We start from the raw sequence: 21,081 nt of genomic DNA, 5'->3' as shown, positions 1-21,081 counted from the left end.
TTTTCCTGGAGTGATTTTATTGTAATTTATCCCATCACACACATGTCCCCTGTCGTATGTCATAAACAAAGTCAGTCGCGTCACGTTGAATTACCATCTACACTACTCTGGACACATCCAACTCTATTTCTCACTCTCACAGCAACACAACAACACCATCCATCGAATCGACTGGTGTATACATATATACATATATACATATATCTTGTATCTTTATCCCATCCTACCGTCCCTCTAGACTTATATACCTACATTCCCCCAATCCAACCCACTCCACCCACTTGCATCTTGATCAACCTCATCCCAAGATGTTCTCACGCGTCTTGAAATCCACAAATCAACAACAAGCCCCTTCCCCTTCCTCCTCCTCTTCCGAACCATCATCGAAATCATCCTCTCGCTCATCTCATATCAAATCCCAATCGACCTCATCGGGCATCGCTCAACCTTCTCCATCCAAGATACCCGTATCTACCAATCACAGTTCTCGATCTGCTTTCGTCAGTAGTAAAGAGAACATACCTACTCCACCTTCCGCAGGCCATGAGAAAGAACGTTCAAATTACTTATCATTCTTATTCTCCCAATCGCAACAGGGAGCTCCAACTACTCCAGTCAAAGTAAACAAGACTTCACCTGCACCTCCAGCTCCCGCTCCTGGTCAGGCGTATCATCCTCATGGTCACGGTCATGGCGAAGCGGTCCAAGCGTCCAGAGGCGATCAATATGCAGCTGAATCAGATGATATTCACATGCAAACTATGAAAAACACCATCAACCCAGCAATGTTAAAACAACTCTCTTCTATCCCTGCTCCTGCTCAACAACAACCGGTGATCCAAAGGAGCAACGGTGCTGGGAATGGGGCTCAGGGACATCCTGTCAACCCTTACGCAATCCAACGAGGTGCGAACGCGTATACGGAAGATGTACATATGAAGACTCAAAGGTACGAGACTCAACATGATAAACCTAGAGGACTTCAGCTATGGGAGAGGGAATTGCTGGAATCTCCTGATATGAAGAGGAAAGCTACAGTGGCTCAGATTTGTGAGTTTTGCTGTGTTCTTCATTCTGCTCTGAGCGGATCTCGCTGACGGGTACATGTGTTATCATTAGACTTCTTGGATTACTATTGTAAGCTGCATCATCTTCGTACCGATAACATCAGACTCAGCTGACGTACTTCACACTGCAGTCGATCTCCTTGGATACATCGCCAACAGGAAGAAACGTCTCGAGACCTTCAAAGCCGATACCGCTCAACGAAATGTACGTTTGAGAGTTCCTTGAACTGCTACGTAAATACTGATTACGATTTATAGGTCACTGGACCCGAGTATCAAAAAGAGGTATCCTCCTATAATGGTAGAGAAAGAGTATTGCTCCGAAAGAGACGAACCAAGCTCCGTGTTGAGCAATTCAGAATTATCGCTCAAGTCGGTCAAGGTGGTTATGGTTCGGTCTACCTGGCTAGAAAAGCAGATACCAATGAGGTTTGCGCTTTGAAGAAGATGCGTAAAGGTACTTTGGCCAAGATGGACGAAGTCAAACATGTTTTGGTAGAAAGGGATATTTTGACTGCTGTCAAGACTCCTTGGTTAGTTAGGCTGTTGTACGCTTTCCAAGATACTGAACATGTTTATCTTGCCATGGTACGTTGATTCTGTTCAGCTGACATGTTATCGTTGCGATCATATAAGCTGACACATATTGATGAATATAGGAATATGTACCTGGAGGTGACTTCAGAACGTTACTCAACAACTCGGGCGTACTCAAAGAGGAACATGCGCGATTCTATGCTGCGGAGATGTTCATGGGTGTAAATGAATTGCACAAATTGGGTTATATCCATAGAGATCTCAAGCCTGAGGTGAGTCGGTCAATGCTGAACCTAGCACATCAGTTAACTGACATTTCTTGATCTGTAGAATTTCTTGGTAGACGGTACTGGTCATGTCAAGCTGACCGATTTCGGTCTTGCCACTGGATCTTTGAACCCTGCCAAAATTGATCAAATGAAGCAGAAGGTGCGTATCATACAAAGAGGAGAATACTTATATGCTAATGATGATAATGATCACGTCGCAGCTCGACCAAGTGAAAGACGAAGAACTGGTATTCCGATCTACATTAGAACGACGAACGATCTATCGATCCATCCGAATGGCTGAACCTCGATATGCCGATTCCGTCGTCGGTTCACCAGACTACATGCCCCCTGAAGTCCTTAGGGGTAAGACCTACACATACTCGGCGGATTATTGGTCATTGGGTTGTATCCTATTTGAATTCTTATGTGGATTCCCTCCCTTTTCTGGATCTACTCCTGAAGAGACTTGGGCGAATTTGAAGAATTGGACCAGAGTCCTGAGGAGACCAGTATATGACCGACCTGAAGATTTGATATTCAACTTGACTGATACGGCTTGGGATGCTGTCACGAGATTGATCGCTAATCCAAAAGATAGAATAACCACTTTGGATGAAGTTCAATCTTTACCCTTTTTCGCTTCATTGCCTTTCAAGAACTTGCGATCGATCGACGCACCCTTCGTACCCGTTTTAGATGGAGAGACGGACGTGGGTTATTTCGATTCGTTCACTAGTCCTGAGGATATGGCCAAATACGCCGAGGTGTTCAAGAAACAAAGAGATGTTGAGGCTGTCGAGGAGAAAGGGATTGGAAATAGGAATAATTGGGTTGGATTCACTTTTGGTAGGAATGCTAATGTGAGTGAGAGTAACTCTTTGAATCTAATGGTTTTTCTGATGTTGATGTACTGTTCGCTGATCATACTTGCATTACTTCGGGATATAGATCACACCTGCTCCTAGAGGTATCAAACCTGAAGGGGAAGCACTTCAAACCATTTTCTAAGATTTTATCGCAACCCATTATTCTCTTATTCATCAATCCCATATATCTATATATACACACCTTATCTCATATAGATTGTTTACTTCGAAAAGTCTCCCATCTTCTCTCTTCTATCCGTTCCCTTCCTTTATTCGGAATGATCTTGGAAAAACTTTCGAACATATCACATCATATTTATGGCTTGTTATCTTTCTTTTTCTTCTTGTATAGTCCTTGTATATAGATACGGTATGAATCGATTCTTGGCGTTTCCTTCTGACGGTATTACGATTTATCTGACTTGTATCAATCGTTAAAAGTCAAGTTGAGAGCTCAGCAACAGTAGTTGTTGACTACCAAGTACAAACACAAATGATAAGAGGGAAAATTTTCAGACCTCAGCTTTTTATGTTCGACACCGAGAAATTCGAAATTCATTTTTCATCTACAACTGAACTTTATGCGTAAGCTAACCACTGCTATACACTGCCATGACTTGTGTTATCCACTTTCGATTAATCTCATCGATGCATTTGTACATACATGTATAGTCTATCATCATATACAACTATTTTATACAATCTACACACCAGCCAAAGCTCTTCTCCAACCTTCCCCCTCACCCATCAAAACCCTCCCCGTCTCTCCAATCTCCATCCCCAACGCCACTTTCCTATCTTCCATACTTTTATATGGATCGGATCCAATGACCAAAGCATGAGATGAAAGTAGACTACTCAATATTAAATTCAATTCAGAATTAGAAAGTAAAACATTACCATCATCAACTCCTCCATCTTGGTTATTATTATTGTTGTTGTTGATGGATATAGTGGTATTTTCAAATATGTTGAATGAACGTGAAAGGTTGTCAAAATCGATTTTGACATTTCTCCAATTAATCTCATGTAAACCTTCTCTCCTTATACACCTGACTAACGAACATAACATCATTTTCTGTTGGATACTACATCCACCTATGAATCTCGATACGGGTGATTGAGACATGGCTTGTAAGACTGACATCATCTCTTTTGCTGTAACAGGATGCGGACTACCAATAGGACCGGTAGATTTGGTTTTACTTGAAGCAGAAGTACCATTGGTAATTTTATCTTTACTGTTGTTGTTACCTCCTTCAAGAGCAACTTCCACAGCTCTCCGACAGGCATCCAAAACCCTTCGAGCATCTCCATTGGTACCTGCCATTTTAGTAGCTGCCAAAGCTATTGCATCGGGTAATAGTACTTTTGGATCTCCTGAGGGTGCAGATGGGTGGGGGATCAATCGCGATTGAACGATTGATATCAGTGCAGCTCGATCGTAAGGCTGGAATAGGATGGTTTGAAGACCTATACACAAGAAGATACAATCAGCCCAAATCCCGGTAAACTACTGTCCATAGGATAATTGAGATACAAGACGACGTTGTTAGAAAATAGAACAACCCACCTATCCTAGATTTGATCTTCGCTGCTAGATGTTGTGGAAGATCCATCCTGTTGGCAACGGCGATGACGAATAACTGAGAATCCCTCATTGTAGGCCAATTGAAGAAATTGTATACTACGTCCTGTTTCGCCGTAAGCAGTTGGTCGAGTTCGTCCATCAATACGACGCTGGAGGAGTGGACAGAAGGGAACAAGTCAGCGATCTCGCACCATCAACATCATCATGTGAGATAACTCCGACTTTGGTATGCCTTGAACAGATAGCTGTCATTTGAATTCGACATTCATACAACCTGATCTACTAAGATAACCCCATTTGTTCTCATGTACGAACCACTCACAAAGTATGTCCCCTCGGCCCTCTCACTCCCCCCTGTCCACCCCTCCTTCCAAAATGATTTTCCAGCCCTCTCAGCGCAGTCTTCGTTGAGACACCTTTCGATCCGCTGATAGCCTCCCATAGAACCGTATAAGCATGTTGGGGAGAAGGGATCTTGAGACCGTTGATTTCGACATAAGAGAACGGCTGGAGTTCACCATCTTCAGCTTTCCGTTTGAGCTCTTTCACTACGGCGTGGACGGTCGCTGTCTTGCCTGTTCCTGGGACACCGGCGATGTCTACATGTATATAAGAAGGGTGGTCAGTATTTCTGCAGACAATCAAATACAAGTCTTGGTACACGACAAGCTAGATGAGCATTTCTCGAGGACAATCCCTGATACAATCGGATAGTCTTGCTCGATTATCATTTTCGTAGATAGATGGATCAGATGGATGATATAAACATTATCGCACTCACATAAACATCCCCCACCCCCACTCTCCACTCCATCTTCAACCTTCCCTAACACATCCAAGAACTCCTCTTCTCTACATGGTAAACTCTCAGGCGTCGATCCAACATGTAACAACCTCAATGCTCTTTCGTACGGATCCACAGGGAGGTTCTCCAAAGATCCTATCGAAGATGGTAAATTGTTCTTTGTAGATGATTTAGGATGTGGTTTGGTCTTCTTTCTAGAAGGTAGATTCAATGTTTTTCGTTTAGTCTTAGATTTCGTTTTTGCTTTTTTACGTGGTTTGAGAACACCTGGTCTTGATCTTTTCCTTTTACCAGGTATAAATATCTCTTCTTCTCCTTCTTCTTCATCCTCATCTTCATCTTCATCCTGTTCGTCTTGGTCTGAGACATCTTCCACTTCACTACCTTCATCTTCATCACTCTCTTCTTCTTCTTCTTCACTAACATCCTTCCCTCTCTGTTCCAAAACAGGTACAGCCCACTCCCCCGTCTTCTTCCCGCTTTCTCTCCAATGATCAATATCGACCCTCCAGCTCTTCCCACCTTTAGCGAATTTATCAAATGCCCTATGACACCAATATACCCCCTGACGGATGTACGACCAACCCTTCCATTTGGATTTTGTCTCTGTATCGGGGAATTGGTCTCGGTAGAATGACTTGGAATAGACCGGGATGGTCCGCAGGAGGTAAGCAATGGGGATAATGGATGTTACGGATCGGGAAGTCAATGAAGCTGCTAGGAGGACTTCGTTCTGAAAACAAAATTAGCAAGGGGTTAGCTTAGGTATTTACTGAATGGTTGTAGGTCAATTTATTATCAGGAATTAGGTTACGGGATGATGGGAATATTGGAGTAAACGTTATATCCAAATGAAAGTATAGTAGATCTTGGAAGATATTCAAAAGATACTACAGAAGACATTAGATGAGATGTATATAAGTGTTCAACTCACATCTTCAATATTCACATTCTTCATCACTCCAGGTAAGTCTGCCTTCCTAAACGCCCAATGTATCTCGGCCATCATCTTCAGTCCTTCCTCCTCTTCCTCTTGCTCCTCGTCCTCTTCTTGTTCTCCGTCTTCTTCTTCTTGATTTGTGGATGATGGTGCATCTTCCCATAATCCAATCAATATACCGACACCTTCATTACCACCTTCAACACTGACCAGCACCCCGTCCCCTACCGTAAACCGACTTTCCTCATCGCCCTTACCGGCTTTTACCTTCCTACTGGATGGTCCACCAAGTTTCAGCGGAGTGGATCCTACCCTAGAAACAATACGACTATACGAATTGTACCTTATCCTTGCTTCCTGGTTATTAGAAGGGAGAGGCGCAGAGGTCCAGGTGTAGGTGGTATTGGGTTGTTTGAGTGATGGACTTGCTCCCGGGGAAGGGGTAAATATTGTACCTCGGGTCGAACGACGGGGTGTGAATGGGGCTGGTATCGTCATTACTTGCTCGCTCGAGGACTGATCTTATTCTACGCATAGAGTTGTGAAGAAAGTCAAATTAAGATTGAGCAAGAAGTTTCAAGGTGGAAATGTCGAAATAAGAGATTTGTTCGACAATCCAAAACGCGTAAACGCGTGTTGAAATCATGTCGCACTACCACTGCTTTCCTGTCGTTATACATGTCCTGCTCAAAGCAGATAGGTATATTCATTCATTCCAAAGCATTTCATCGTATGCACATATCAGATAGCAGCAGAGGTATCAAGAGGATAATCACTCGTATAAATGAGTATTAAAGGACAAAAGAAGATTAGACCAAGGTGGATATGAATAAGGGCGTAAAGATTCTCAACGTTTTTTTTTGTAGGACAGAGCCAGAACGTCATATATACTTTAGAAGGGGAATTAGAGGAAACGTAAAAAGACATGATATAGACATTTCATTTGGCTGTAAGCTGTACGGGCTGATAGAATGAAGAGTGGTAAACTGCTGTTGATTTATTTTGATCGATCATGGTCGGAAGCCAAATTAAAGGGTACCATCTCTGGAATGACCATTACCTTGAGCGGCTATAACAAGTTCACACAAACGGATCAGCAGTCTGGAATATTGGTTGTGATCCCATCCTAATGGATTGGAAACAGCTCACTGTACCCACCCAGTCTAGCTTCAAGAACTTTCAAACTATCTTCTTTAGCCAATAGTTCTTGTCGTTTCATTTGAATCTCCCTTTGTACCTTCAGTTCAATCTCACGGAGTTTCTCTTCTTCTCTTCGGAGTTGTTCTTCCTTGAGTCGGACAGACTGGTTGGCCATATCTTCCGGAAGGATCGAGGAGTCACTAGATTTGTGATAAGATGTGTAATTAGCTTCGCAGTTCCTAATGAAAGGGTTGCAACTAATTTGGCGGCTTACGGATCATTACCACCGACAGATCTTGATAACTTCTCAGTTCTATAATTCTCATATAAGAAGTCGTGGGTGATTTCCTTGAGATCGGTGAGATGGGACCTATCAGATATCGGAAAATGATCAACGCCTCGGTGTTCGGCAACGACAGGTCGAAACAAGAGAAGACAGTAAACATAGAATGCGATCATCTGCCCAACTCACATCAAAAGAGCGCTTCTCAATCTTGAGAAATCCGAATGATCAGGATTATCAACCTCGACTATACCCCATGGGTATCGTCTGCCTCTGATGGGTTCACCATCAATCATGATTTCCTCTTCTGAGCCGACGATGGCAAAAGGAAGTAAAGCTCTCAAAGATGAGTTATCCGCGATGGTCTCTTCGTCATCCTCTTCAGCGTCGTAAGGGAAGTTGTACACTGGGATGTTGTAGTATTCAATATCTTCCATGACCTAAGAGTAGATAAGGATATCAGCTACAAATCATGTCCGTGACGCAAACAGTGGAAGACCATTTAACGAGAGCTGGTGACTCACCCGTTTCTTGAAAGCTCTCAACTCGGTAGGAGTTAAACTGTCGGCTTTACCAATGACGGGAATGACGTTGACTCGAGGAGAAAGTCTTCTCATGAGCTCGATATCCATTTCTCGCAAGCTGAATCAAAAGGATACTGTTCAGCTACATGATAGGAATCTCGACAAGATAGCTGATTGATGTCTAAAACTCACGCATGTCCAGTAGGAGGGATAAAGTACAACAAAGCGTGAACTCTGTTATCTCTGAATCTAGGATTACGCTTGATCCTCGATTCTTCGGCTAAGATATCGTCGTACTGTCTTTCGAGGTAGGAAGAGATTTCTTGGAAGCTACAAAATGAGAAAACATATCAGCGCACGAGCCCTCTTGACTTTATATTCGGTCCATTGTGTCTTTTAAGTATCATTTAAGGTAGAATGATGGGGTGGGTTCTGTTGACTGTACCGTATACATAGGATCGTCGATTGTATGGAGTTTGAGAATGGATGTACTCACGCATATTCATTATCAATACCATCACCGAACCCAGGAGTATCAACCACAGTCAAAGCGATCCTTACTCCATCTTCCTCCAATTCAACATTGACAGGCTTGATCCTGATGGGTTCTTCGACATTAGCTTGAGAAGCAGCTTGTTGGACAAGGTTAGGGTCCAGACCCGAGTGAGGATTGTGAGGATCAACGAGTAAATTGGCAGTTCGATGTTCGAGTAAGACTGATTCGACGAGGGTATTCACGAATGTAGTTCGACCTGTACCGGATGCTCCTACGAGTCGAATAAAGATTGTTAGCGTATTTACTGGTTGATGTGGTCCTGCATACGCTGCAGACTTCCAATATAGTGAGGAAATGGGTCGAGATGGAGATATGGGACAGAAGGTATGCTCCATATTTTCTCTTCCATTTCAATAAATCTCATCAACCTTCAGAGTCCGTGCATTGCTTGAATGACTACCAATAGTCCACGTCTCGAGTCGGGCAGCAGTGTAGAGAAAGACTGTCCCACTCACCTACGACCATCAAGGTCAATTGGACACCTTTCTTAGCCTGCTTCCTACCTCTTGAGGCTCTCGATGCCATATTGACTATAGGGTGATCTGATCAAAGGAGTATAGAAGGGGGAGTGAAGGCTGTAGCTGTATGGTTGTTTTTGGTGGAATGTGGGTGACGCAATGAGCTCTAGGCCGTGAACGAGTGAAATACTTCCTGTTCAATAGGGCCAAAGAGGGTGTATATTGTGGGTATATGATGATCGATAGAGATATGGGAGATGGTCAATCCCAAAGTCAATCGTCCCAATAGTCCCAATGGTCTATTCAGTTGAAACGCATCGACCTGCTCTGCTCTCTTTTCCCCGCATTGACCTCGAGCGAATGCGTGCCACGCGTCAACACTCATTTTGGCTTTGATCTCGAGCTTTTACGTAAACTCGGTACCGTGTCGTCGCGTGGTATCATTCGCTGTCCTACAACTCATGCTGTATGTCAATAAGATCCATCGTCAGTCTCATGAGCTCAAGACACTCTCTTGTCCTCTCAAGCTCAACGAATCTTCAACAGTTGGGCACAGTCCAGCATGTCAAGATCATCAACCCCTCCTTTCCAGCTGAGACGTCCCAATCTAGGCTCAGGTCTGAATCTAGCTTCGGGAGCAGGAGGACAAGGATCAACCTCCACTTCTCGAGTACCGACACCTCTAGGGAGAGGGGTGATATTGTTGGATGAGTGGGAGAGTAAATCGCCATTGACAGATGATCAGCTTCAGAGTATATCTATAGTGAAAGAGAAGTATGGTGAGAGACCATTACCCGAGAAGGTGAGTTGCACCACCCGAGATACGTTATCGAACGTAACGCTGATTTCTATGAGAATGAACAGTTCACTAGAGAAGATCAATCTCAACCTGGTCCCTCTCGACCCACCACCCCGATCCGATCCAGACTACCTTTACATCTTCATTCACCTTCCGCATCACCATCACGTTCCCGTCCACCATCCGTACCTGGTACTCCCCAACCTACCGGTACCTTTCCTCAAAGCCAACTTGGAGTTCCAGACCCTCTACATCCAACGACAATCACCACACCTCAGCAGTTCCTGGATCATTTCACAGCGTTGACATTATCGACGGAACATGAGCAAGATAGCTTGTATAGAGATCATCTGGCTGAGATCATAGGGTTGAGGGAGAAATGCGATGCTCTGATAGATCTTTTGGAGAATGGGGAGTTGGAAGTGGAAGAGATGCTGAAGGCTTTAGCGTATGTAGAGGAAAGGAGCGAGAGTCTGAGAGGAGCATGTGAGGATTTGTTGGAAGAACAGGTCAGCTTTCCTTCTCTCCTCCTTGTTGTCTGAACGGGAATGAGGGTTTAAGCTGACGACAATTGTCGAATCTCACAGACACACCTCCTCACCCACACTTCTCAACTCGCTCACCGACTGACATTCTTCACCTTCCTCGAGGTCGCTCAGAAGATGCTCAATAATCCAGGGAACAATCTGGTTTTATCGCCTGATTTCTTACCTATGGTGAAAAGGCTAGATGAGTGTCTGGGTTATCTAGGTGAACACGTAAGTGGTTTTCCCAACTATCTTCAATCTTTGTCAATGTAGATTTCCTTGAGGGCCCAGCTAATACATGTGGATGACTTATTCCAGCGTGACTTCAAAGACGCCGAGCTATATCTAATACGGTATCAACAATGTATGACAAGAAGTATGACATTGATCAAGCTCTATTTCGTCAGCGTGGTGAAAGCATTAGGTCAGGAAATCGCAAAGAGACTGAGTGATAAGGTGAGTATACGCAGGATCTTCTACCGCATATTCATATTGAAATGCTGAGCTACTGAGCGTAGGGTATATCCGAAACTGCTGCTCAAGCCTTACTGTACACCAAATTCATCTCACTCTCACAACCTTTGCGGCCCCTTTTAGCGGAATTGGAAGCTCGAGTATCCACCAATCCAGATGAACTGACACCGTTGTTGAGCGAATGTCATTCCGCTTGGATAACGACTAGGCAGTCTCTGATGGGTGGTAGAGTCATGAACGAAGTCATGGGGATGGATCCTAATGGAAGTGACTTGGTTGATCTTGTGAGTGATCCTTCATCACGAAGTAAAGTCGCTAGAATGAACGACTGACTGGGTTAAAACTGTATTTCCGATAGACTCGTTCAGGATGTAGTTATCTCAAGCAAACATGTCTTGACGAATTCATCCTCTTCAAACATTTCTTTTTTTCTGGCGAATCCGTTTTATAGTGAGTAGTCAGCAAAATTTCTCTTGCTTGTTATTGTTGCACTAACTAGATCTGCAGTGGATACCTTGAAACTCTCTGCGACTATTTATACGACCATCTCCGACCTCGTATCCTGCATGAACCATCTCTACAAGTGCTATGCGGTGTATGTACAGTCCTACAGGCATTGATGGTACAAGACATTTCAGAAGAAGAGGACCCAGATGAAGTTTTATACTCGCCATCATCTACACCCGGTGGAATATCTCCGTATGGTGCGAGAGACGGCGATGACTACTTCGGATCCAGACCTAGATTATCAAGACACGGCTCCTCACAATCCATATCAATAAGTATGAGTCGACCATCCGTCTTACGAAGACAATCATCCTACGCCAGTATATCCCGTCATAATTCTTACTCCTACACACCCAACTCGGTACGACCTCAGAAGAAAAAGAGAAAACCTCTAGGTAGATTACATATTGAGATTCTTCTCAAGATGGTATTACAAGACGCTCAGACGAGATTGGTATTTAGAGCTCAGGCGTTATTGAGTAATGATGTCGAGTACTACGTACCGAAGGAAGGTGATTTAGATTACCCTCAGAAATTAGGTAGTGGTGAGTTCACGCCCCTCATGATCAACGCGATTTATCATTCGAAGCCCAGCTGATATGATGTATGTCTGAGATAGGCTCGACGAACGGTAAACTCGTACAACGAACGAAATCACTCTCTTTGGATATGGAAGATGATGATGAACCTTCTTTCCTGACCTTACCACCACCGGAAGCTCAGGAAAGCTGGTATCCCTCGATGAGAGTGACACTATGGATCTTGTCGTGTTTGTATACCTATGTCGATGTGAGTAGTATTCAAATTTGAATTCAACCATTTAACACTTTCACTTATACCATTCTATCCCATTTGTATAGACCGCCGTGTTCGAAGACCTAGCACAAGAGGCTATACCCGTTTGTAGGAAATCCCTATCGTCCGCTGCGGATTTACTCAGCGCGAAGAAAGATAAATCGATAGACGGGAAATTATTCTTAGTCCGACATTTGTTGATATTGAAAGAGATGACTGCTGGACTAGGTTTGGAAAGTGGGAGATATAAGCGAAGAGATTGGAGTAATCTTGGTGGTGGGTTTTGATATACAACATGTCCCGACAAATCCACAATGAGCTAATGGATATGCGAGCGTAGACTTCTTGAAATCCCTTTTGGACAATGCTGGTACACTCCTAGGGTATCAGAGAGGATCAATCGTCAAGGCTGAATTCGCACCTGATGCTAGAACCGTGAGTAAATTCACCACTTGACTGCTCTGCAACAACATACCATCCAGTTTACGGTCATCGTCAAGAAGCAGGTCAAGCTGATCAAATCCTTCTATCGTGATAGGACGTGGATCGTACATTGAAAATAGCATGTGAAGAGTTGATTTCCTTAATCGTTCAAAAATCAACACTCCCTCTCAAGACATTCTTGGACAAGTGTACTTTGTACCTTACCAAATCATCTTCTTCGAGAGGTTCGATATCACATACGCTGTTATCTGGTAATCAACCTGGAGCAGGAACAATATCGGATTTATCTGGACAGGAATTCTCGAAACCTGCTCAAGTGAAAATCATCCACGAAGAATTCAAGGTATTATTAAGTCAGGAGTTTAAAAGTTGGAAAGATGAATTGAGGAGGTATTTGGAGGATGAGGATACTGTTCAGGTGTTAATACCTCCTGCTCAGGTGAGTTTGATTTCTAAAATAGCATCAAATCAAACCAAGTCGAACCAGACCCAACCTCCCCACGAATTCTACTTTATATGCAACAAAGGGGATATTGATGATGAGGGACAAATCAACTGATGTCTACTTTTTGGGTTGTTTTTACAGAACGCCATTGTCGAATCCTATAGGCAGTTCCACGATCTCATCAGAGCAGAATACGATTTCTCAACTGCTGCTAGTATCATGACTCCCTCTGGTGTGATGAGCTTGTTACAAGGTATACCGTAGGACATATTGAATATGGGATAAGGGCAATGCAACATTTGTGCAGTAAAATAAGGAGATAATACCCATCCCCGTTGGTCGCCAGTCTTAAGGAAGGAGGGGTTTAGCCATGCTCTAATTCGGATCCCAAAGAGAGAGGCAAATGCCAAGAACGTGATCCTTTCATTGATTGATCGCTTTACTATCTGACATAAAAGCTAAACAATCTGACCTTTGATACTGGTTGCTCTTACGTTATTGACAATCTCCTTGTGTAAATGATCGTCCCTCCTCATGTGACAAAGGAATAGCTTACCAGTAATATGACATCCCTTTTCAGGTCTCCAAAGATCATAACAGTATTTCTGAGCTGTTCTGTATAACTTCCGCATCCTGTTCATCACACATCCATGTACTTCACTGATTCGTACTCGCATTTTATTGACAAACACTTATTGCATCGTGCACATCTTGCGACATCTACTTATCGCTGACAAGTTGATCCATACTGTCCTTCTGAGACCATTTCGCCAGGAATCCAATTTAGTAAATCATTTCGTCCGAAATGATATTCAACCTTCAACTCATCACCTACGTGATCGGTCTATCTTTCCTATCCGGGACGTGCCATGCTCAAGGCCAAGCAGGCTTACCCACAGGTGGATCTGACAATACGACTAACGATCGAAACTCAAATGGTAAATTGGAAAGTACCAATCTAAAAGTCCACCTGCCTTCATTAACTAAGATCGCTGTCGATATCGATAACCCCAAGAGCGATATATCGGGTCCGGTGGTATTTACTCAGAGTTTCAAATTCGATGAGAGCTCGGGGATATTGAACGAATGGGCTCAGAAGGAAATCTGGTGGAAGGTTTATGTTCCTACGGCTAAAGAGGGGGAATTGGATGATGAGAAGGATTTGAGGTTTGTTATGAATGTACGTTACTTCTTCAATTTACCTATCTCGGTATTGTCCTTTATACAAAAGTAGCACAGTATCGTATGTATATTGTATTGACATTTGTGGAACAGTGTATAATTCAAGGATCCTCAGATAGCGACACTGACCAGCACACTTTCAAACTATTCGCTCAAGAACCATATCTACACCCATTAGAGGGCGATACATGGCAATCGATCATCAATGAAGCTAATATGGGCTGTCCAACGGGTGAATGTGTACACAAAGATGGATGTGAGGATTTACCGATGCCGAGATGGGATCAAATGTATCTACAGGAGCACATACCTGCACTTGAAGATGAAAGTGGGGATGGGGATGGGAATGAGAAAGAATGGTATAAGAAGCTGTCGGGCAGATGAGCGGTGACGTTCAACAATAAATTTACAGGTCATTTTGTAGAAACATTGTGATAGATTGTACTGAATTTATGGGATATACTTTTCAAAGCAGATACTGATGAGAGAATATGAGCGCTGCGAGTGGGACAGGGGATGTGGCATCTTGACAAAGCGAATCTGTCGTATCGTACAATGCTTACCATCATGAGCGGTGAAACGTATACTGAGAACAGACGGAACAGGATCATGCACCAACGACTCATTGTTACGATGTTCATACTACGATGCAAAACTGTCTTGAAAATCATCATCCACTCAATCCATTTGGTGTTCACAATTTCAAAATACAAAGGGGATAATGGACGGTATAAAGGTATGTGTTAACAAACACCATGTACTTTCAATCAATTTCTCATATACATACATCCTTTCACTCCATCTTTTGTGATTAACCTTAATGAAAGCGTTTCGCTTACATGATTGGTGGATACGATCAGGAGACAAGGGTGAAAATGCTGTGTGAGTTTAACTGACACGTCATGAGAGACAAAGCAAAGCAGGAGATCAAGTTAAAGGAGAGTCGTACTCGGTCATTCTCGAAACGACAGGTCGGTTGACTGGCCAAGTGAAATCCAAGAAGCAAAAGGTATATATAGACGTTGCTCATTCATCTGCATAGAACATCGTTCATCGCATTTACTTCTAATTGTAATTACTATACTATAGCTTCTCAATCTAATTTCTTTACTTTGACAATCTAAGTTACTATATCAATCTCATCGATTCAACATGTTATCCCAATACCTTGCCCTCTTAACAGCTTTGACAGCTATCTCGGCTCTTCCTTCTCCCCACTCTACCAAGAGAGACGGCGGGGGTGAAGCAGAAGATAATTCCAATGATATCCAATTAGAAGTCGCCCTGGCTGGTAATTCCAAGTACTTCGATATAACCAATCAAACTGATATAATTTGGGGAGGAACAGCAAACAAGCAGTTCACCTGGGGTCCAAACCATGATGGTTATGCTCAGAAACCATTCTGGTGGCTGGTCTATGCTGAGGATGTCAATGAGAGTAATGCCAACAAAGATAATCTGAAATATAACATGAGCGTGAGTGTACTGTGCCACTACAACCATACCATTTCAATCTCGCGATGTTGATTGACCTGACCATTCTACTGTATGCGTAGTGTAAAGCACAAATACTTGAAGATCACAAAGCAGGTGATTATTACAACGTCAAACTGGACACTACCGCTCCCTACGTCCATCCTACCTCAGGAGGGGACTGGAACCAGATCCTGAAGAAAGCCAACGTAATCTGTGAAACTGGTGAATGCGTTGCTAAAGATGGATGTAAAGGATTGGAAATACCTAAATGGGATCAAACTTATTTAGAGAAATACGATAATAGCAAACCAACTAGTGGTAAGAGGGGGCTGGGATCGTCCGGAGTAGGATATAATCTTGCAGGAGCGGAGGACTCAGACACCGATGATGGAGACGATAAGGATTTCATTGATGAGGTTGTTGATTGGTTCAAAGACGATGATTAGGTACGGAGGAAAATGATCATATCCCTTTTGTAGCTGTCTGTGAATTCATGAGACGTTTTATACTCATACAAGACGTACATGTGTGAGATGAAGTGAATAGAATAGGTGCAAAGCTCAAGTGGCGGAAAACCAGGTCATATTGGAGAAACTAAAGACTAAAACATAAATTTGAGGCATTGAGAATTACTGTACTGAAAGCGTTCTGTCAGAGTGCCAGTTGAAAGCTTGTACAGAATAGCTAGCTCAACATTACCACAACTGTTCAGGACAGATGGTCGAGCTCGTGCCATGCGGACGATACAGGAGGCAGCTCCAAAGGTAGGTGTAGGTGTCAATCGTGCCATCTGATCCAAAGGGAAAGATCGGTAGGATCCTTTCATCATGCATAGCTTTGCGATAGCAGGTACATTTGTTTGATACTTGTTTTGCTGTACCACTAATCGGCATAAGTGTTATAACATCTTGATGCGACCCCTTGAATTTCCCTTCGTTATTTCCAGTCTGTATAGTGGTCTGTAACTCGTAACGAGCCTTGATAATTGGTTTTACCATTGTACGTCAGCGGACTGAGAGTCAGGGCGGATCAATCCTTCATGACGCAGATCACCAGAAGGGATCTACCAAACGCAGAAAGGAAGGACACGCAATCAGCCCCGTGTTTTATTTTAAGTGATAACATACTTCGATCTAACATAGGTCCAAAAAAGGTATATATAGCGAGCCCAAAACCTTCAAGCAGTTCGTTTATTCTATCTCACTCAACAAGCTTTTTACATATACATCCGAGCTGGATAAATAACCTTACTATCTGCAGTATACTATAGTCTAGATCTCTCTTTATTTCATTTTGACTTTTTCTAACGTTACTTACAGTATCTTTTCGACATGATTTTCAATAGTCTTTTCGCTCTTTTGGCTACTTTGACAGTAGCCCATTCCCTTCCTTCTCCTTCTCCGTTTCTAGAAGATCAACAAGAGTACCCACCTGAAATTATCGAAGTGATGTTCCCCGATCATTCCAAATACCTCAATCCCGATAATGAAACTGATACCTTCTGGGGACCTCAATCCAAGCACTTCAACTGGGATACCAATCCAGCCCTCCCTCGTGCTGCCCAAGAAGAATTCTATTGGATCACATATGATAAATCTGTTGATCCCAAGGAATTGCAAGATAAAGATAGACAATATAACATGACCGTGAGTTTACCAGAAGACTTTATATACCAGGGACAAACTAATGATTGTCCTTTGTTTTGTTGAATTGTAGTGTTATGCAAATCTCATTTCATGGCAATCATCTGGATCGCATCGTACCATCGAGCTAAATACAGAACCACCATATATAAAATCTTTAAGTAACGAAACATGGCAAGATATCGTAAAGAAGGCCAACGTCATTTGTCCGACAGGTGAATGTCTGAAGAAAGATAATGGATGCGATGGACTGGAGATACCTAAATGGGATCAAGATTATTTGGATAATTATGATCCAGATACCAAGGCAAAATCTCGAAGGGCCGTCAATACCAACCTTGGTAGATTAGGAGGTAATACGGCTTCAGATGTAGAAGATTACGAGGATGATGATGATGATGAAGGGGTATTGGATTGACTTCTTGGTGATGATGATGATTAGTATTGAAGGATTTATGAATAGTGACGGACAGTTGAATATCAAGAAAGATGTAGAATTCTAGTGATTGTACGAGATTTCGATGTACAGTATCGTGATGCGAAATGCGGGCTCCGATCGATTGGCAGATGCCCATAACGCGTGACCTTACGAAGAGTCTGCAACTATTAAGCATGTCATAATTTACATATTTGTGCGGAGGAGATGTCAAACCAGATGCTACTATAAGAGATTATGTTGTAAATTTTGTCGAAATCACTTTGATTCCTGACATGCCACTTGAAAGGGAGACGCCACATCGATGTGGGCAGGCGTCCATGATGTCTTTTGAGTCTGTGTCCGACTATCCAGATATCATTTATCTCCTTCCCATCATCTTCATCAACTGGCTCATATCTACCCTCACCACCAAAATGAGCATCAGCACTACATCACATCCAAGCTGGAAATGAAATACCTACCAGGCATACCCCCTCCGCCCATTCCCATATTCTTCATCATTTCACCCATTTGACTCATATCTGGCATTCCACCTCCTCCAGGTCCTCCACCTCCCATCATGCTTCGCATCATCGATCCCATGTCCATTCCTCCAGGTCCGCCCATACCTCCCATACCGCCCATCATCTCCTGCATCATCTTCTGAGCACCCTGAGGACCAGCAGCACGCAATTTTCGCATCATTTCAGGAGGCATCGCTTTCTGCGAGCGTTGTAACAGGATCAGGATCAGCGCGATTGCTTAAGGGAGAGAGAAAACGAGGCACAGACAAAGTTCAGAACGGAAGAATCAGAGGCGACACACAGGAGAAATGAGAAGAACGACGGGAAGTGAGTGGAGTGGGAGAAGAGAGAACGAAGATACAGACAAGAAGCACATCGGCCAAAGAAGGGAATGAGATTAGATGTAGAAGGACCAGGGAAAGACGGGAGGAGATGGAGAAGAAGATAGGAAACATGGAAAGAGGGTTGAAAAAGACGGGGAGTAGGTGAAAAAGCGGAACTGAAGGATGCGAGATGAAGAAGACAAGCGGATGAGGTAGGCGAGCAGAGGCAAAGAAGAGTATGGGGAGCAGTACAAGAAGGGTACTAAAGCAAATACACTCACTCGCATAGCCTCAATCTGTGCGGGAGAAGGTTGACCATTAGGACCCAAAGGTTTATTACCAGCAGCAGCTTGCATCTTCTGCATCGCCGACATCCATCCATTGGCACCACCCGCCTGTTTGGCCATTCCTGCCATCATCCTAGCTTGAGCCAGTAATTCTTCCACCTCTCGTACACTCGTTCCACTCCCTCTTGCTACTCGTTTCGCACGTCGGTTCAATCCTATTGGATTCCCAGCTTTATCGAAGCTCACCTAGAACAGAGCCATTCAGTCAGTACGGTCCGTAAAAGAAGTCATGATACAACTTACGAATATCAGCCCATCTGAGTCCAACTCGTCCTGCCTCATAGCATCCGTTATATAGATCATTCTTTTCAGTTTCGCTCCTGCTTCTTCTTCACCTCCTTCACCCAACATGCCAGCAGGCATACCAGGTATCATCGAAGCGATCTTCGACAAGGATCCCATCGACATTATATTCGATAGTTGATCTTTCCAATCCCTTATAGTAAATTTGCCTTGCTCTAATTTCTTTGCTAAATCTTTCTGTCGATCGGGGTTAGATCGCGCTATATCTTGCCTATAATGTCCAAGATCACACAATGTCAGCTTTTCGCCTTACCGAATTTCACTCATATAATGACTGCATATAGGTTGTTCGCAAATGCAAAAGCAGACTCACATATGTTCAACCAATCCTTGCATGTCACCCATACCCAGTAACTTCGAAACGAAAGGCTGCGGGTTGAATTTCTCCAGATCATGTAAATGCTCTCCAGTACCCAAGAATATAATTGGCGTCTTCGTCGCAGCGACACTATCAACACGAATCATTTGAGCCAAATACCACTTCATGACACATGGGGGTATAGTGAAGTTGACTTACGCTGAGATAGCACCACCACCTTTAGCGTGACCATCCAATTTGGTTACTATTATTGCTCCGAAATCCGCTGAGTCCTTGAACGCTCTACTTTGACCTTCTGCCGCCTGACCTATTGAAGCGTCTAACACCATGATCGTCATATCTGGGCTGACCGCCAATGAGATGGCTACCATCTCTTCGAACAATTCTGATTCCTGTTTATGTCGTCCTGAGGTATCCACTATGATCACGTCGAATCGTTCTGTAGATGCCCTCACGAGATAAGTTGTCATTCGATCGTATTTAAGATGAGGTGGGAAAGCCAGCTTACCCTTTCTAAATTTCTCTACACCCAGTGAAGCGATCGCCACTGGATCTGTCTCAGTGTAACTTCCATAGAAAGGTATTTTTGCTTTTGTTGCGTTTCTGGGTTATCACCATAGATCAAAGTCAGTTGGATGCATTGATTACGAATGAATGGGAGACTGGCATCGATGAACTTACTGTTTCAGTTGATCAAAAGCACCCGCTCTGAACGTATCCGCACATACCAAACCAGTCTTCATTCCTCTCCTAGCGTAGTGTACAGCCAATTTCGTACATGTCGTAGTTTTACCTGCACCTTGTATACCTACCGCCATCAATACATTGGTCTTTCCCTTGACAGGCTTGTATGGTTCGGTACCGGGATCTACTAGTGCTACAAGTTCATCGAAGACCGCCTATGCAATCATCATAGCCATAAGTCAGCTTTACAGACATACGTCCAGTTTGATCAAGGACATCAAGGCAGCTTACCTTTTGCACTACATTCTTCTTGTTAGCCTCCCTTCCTCCAGCCTTTTCAGCTTCATCTAAACTCTTCTTTACCTACATGACATGCAAAATTGTTAGACATGTGCGAAGGTAGGAAATGTATTTTTGTGCTCACCTTAGCTTTCACTTTGGTACGTAGCTGAGAAACCAATTTCACATTGACATCTGCTTCCAGTAGTGCTGCACATAGCTCTTTGAGTAAAGCGTCTATGACCTATACCGATGAAAGCGCAAGTCAGCTAATCGTCAACAAAGAATATTTCAACTGATGAAATCAGTGTACTCACACGATCATCTACCACCGACGCCCTTGATAGCTGATTCAAAGCTCCGTGTAGCCTCGCTCCTAGGTCTGCTAATACCATCGTTGCTGATTCTTGTCAAGGATGTGAGAGACCTATGTTTGAAGGAGAGTTGCTGGTCATCTAGCTTGTAGCTTTGTATCATCTTTTATCATCTTTACGATTATCGGTCATTCGAGATGGTTTGGATCCGGATGTATACTTTGCAGGGTGCCTAACTT

The 21,081-nt window shown here is 43.4% G+C and overlaps 8 protein-coding genes across 8 annotated transcripts; 5 read left to right on the top strand and 3 right to left on the bottom strand.

Moving 5' to 3' along the window:
* Positions 1 to 308: 308 nt before the first annotated feature.
* Positions 309 to 2,884, top strand: V865_000616 (uncharacterized protein; the record flags this gene model as incomplete). Its single annotated transcript, XM_066224446.1, has 8 exons — positions 309 to 1,050; positions 1,120 to 1,137; positions 1,199 to 1,272; positions 1,326 to 1,655; positions 1,727 to 1,876; positions 1,935 to 2,033; positions 2,095 to 2,736; positions 2,825 to 2,884. 8 exons carry the CDS (start codon positions 309 to 311, stop codon positions 2,882 to 2,884), a joined length of 2,115 nt encoding a protein of 704 aa, XP_066080543.1.
* Positions 2,885 to 3,445: 561 nt separating this feature from the next.
* Positions 3,446 to 6,576, bottom strand: V865_000615 (uncharacterized protein; the record flags this gene model as incomplete). Its single annotated transcript, XM_066224445.1, has 5 exons — positions 3,446 to 4,215; positions 4,316 to 4,482; positions 4,656 to 4,932; positions 5,115 to 5,871; positions 6,073 to 6,576. 5 exons carry the CDS (start codon positions 6,574 to 6,576, stop codon positions 3,446 to 3,448), a joined length of 2,475 nt encoding a protein of 824 aa, XP_066080542.1.
* Positions 6,577 to 7,106: 530 nt separating this feature from the next.
* V865_000614 (uncharacterized protein) lies at positions 7,107 to 9,106 on the bottom strand (the record flags this gene model as incomplete). The annotated part of the gene is made up of 8 exons (XM_066224444.1): positions 7,107 to 7,147; positions 7,228 to 7,418; positions 7,493 to 7,588; positions 7,691 to 7,941; positions 8,026 to 8,143; positions 8,218 to 8,355; positions 8,522 to 8,792; positions 9,037 to 9,106. 8 exons carry the CDS (start codon positions 9,104 to 9,106, stop codon positions 7,107 to 7,109), a joined length of 1,176 nt encoding a protein of 391 aa, XP_066080541.1.
* A 495-nt stretch (positions 9,107 to 9,601) lies between these two features.
* Positions 9,602 to 13,294, top strand: V865_000613 (uncharacterized protein; the record flags this gene model as incomplete). The annotated part of the gene is made up of 12 exons (XM_066224443.1): positions 9,602 to 9,841; positions 9,904 to 10,347; positions 10,426 to 10,596; positions 10,684 to 10,821; positions 10,884 to 11,123; positions 11,198 to 11,289; positions 11,347 to 11,891; positions 11,966 to 12,135; positions 12,207 to 12,417; positions 12,482 to 12,576; positions 12,680 to 13,024; positions 13,172 to 13,294. 12 exons carry the CDS (start codon positions 9,602 to 9,604, stop codon positions 13,292 to 13,294), a joined length of 2,814 nt encoding a protein of 937 aa, XP_066080540.1.
* Positions 13,295 to 13,835: 541 nt separating this feature from the next.
* V865_000612 (uncharacterized protein) lies at positions 13,836 to 14,596 on the top strand (the record flags this gene model as incomplete). Its single annotated transcript, XM_066224442.1, has 2 exons — positions 13,836 to 14,210; positions 14,306 to 14,596. 2 exons carry the CDS (start codon positions 13,836 to 13,838, stop codon positions 14,594 to 14,596), a joined length of 666 nt encoding a protein of 221 aa, XP_066080539.1.
* A 768-nt stretch (positions 14,597 to 15,364) lies between these two features.
* Positions 15,365 to 16,134, top strand: V865_000611 (uncharacterized protein; the record flags this gene model as incomplete). The annotated part of the gene is made up of 2 exons (XM_066224441.1): positions 15,365 to 15,688; positions 15,769 to 16,134. 2 exons carry the CDS (start codon positions 15,365 to 15,367, stop codon positions 16,132 to 16,134), a joined length of 690 nt encoding a protein of 229 aa, XP_066080538.1.
* Positions 16,135 to 17,019: 885 nt separating this feature from the next.
* On the top strand, positions 17,020 to 17,749 carry V865_000610 (uncharacterized protein; the record flags this gene model as incomplete). The annotated part of the gene is made up of 2 exons (XM_066224440.1): positions 17,020 to 17,334; positions 17,405 to 17,749. The coding sequence occupies 2 exons, from the start codon at positions 17,020 to 17,022 to the stop codon at positions 17,747 to 17,749; spliced, it is 660 nt and encodes a 219-aa protein (XP_066080537.1).
* A 379-nt stretch (positions 17,750 to 18,128) lies between these two features.
* V865_000609 (signal recognition particle protein SRP54) lies at positions 18,129 to 20,923 on the bottom strand (the record flags this gene model as incomplete). The annotated part of the gene is made up of 11 exons (XM_066224439.1): positions 18,129 to 18,166; positions 18,232 to 18,472; positions 18,878 to 19,129; positions 19,187 to 19,457; positions 19,560 to 19,694; positions 19,764 to 20,004; positions 20,074 to 20,168; positions 20,247 to 20,464; positions 20,541 to 20,612; positions 20,674 to 20,772; positions 20,846 to 20,923. 11 exons carry the CDS (start codon positions 20,921 to 20,923, stop codon positions 18,129 to 18,131), a joined length of 1,740 nt encoding a protein of 579 aa, XP_066080536.1.
* Between the last annotated feature and the right edge of the window lie 158 nt (positions 20,924 to 21,081).

This window comes from Kwoniella europaea, chromosome 1, assembly GCF_036810445.1.
Source record: "Kwoniella europaea PYCC6329 chromosome 1, complete sequence".
NCBI classification, from domain to species: domain Eukaryota; kingdom Fungi; phylum Basidiomycota; class Tremellomycetes; order Tremellales; family Cryptococcaceae; genus Kwoniella; species Kwoniella europaea.
This window is presented reverse-complemented; position numbering and strand designations above follow the sequence as displayed.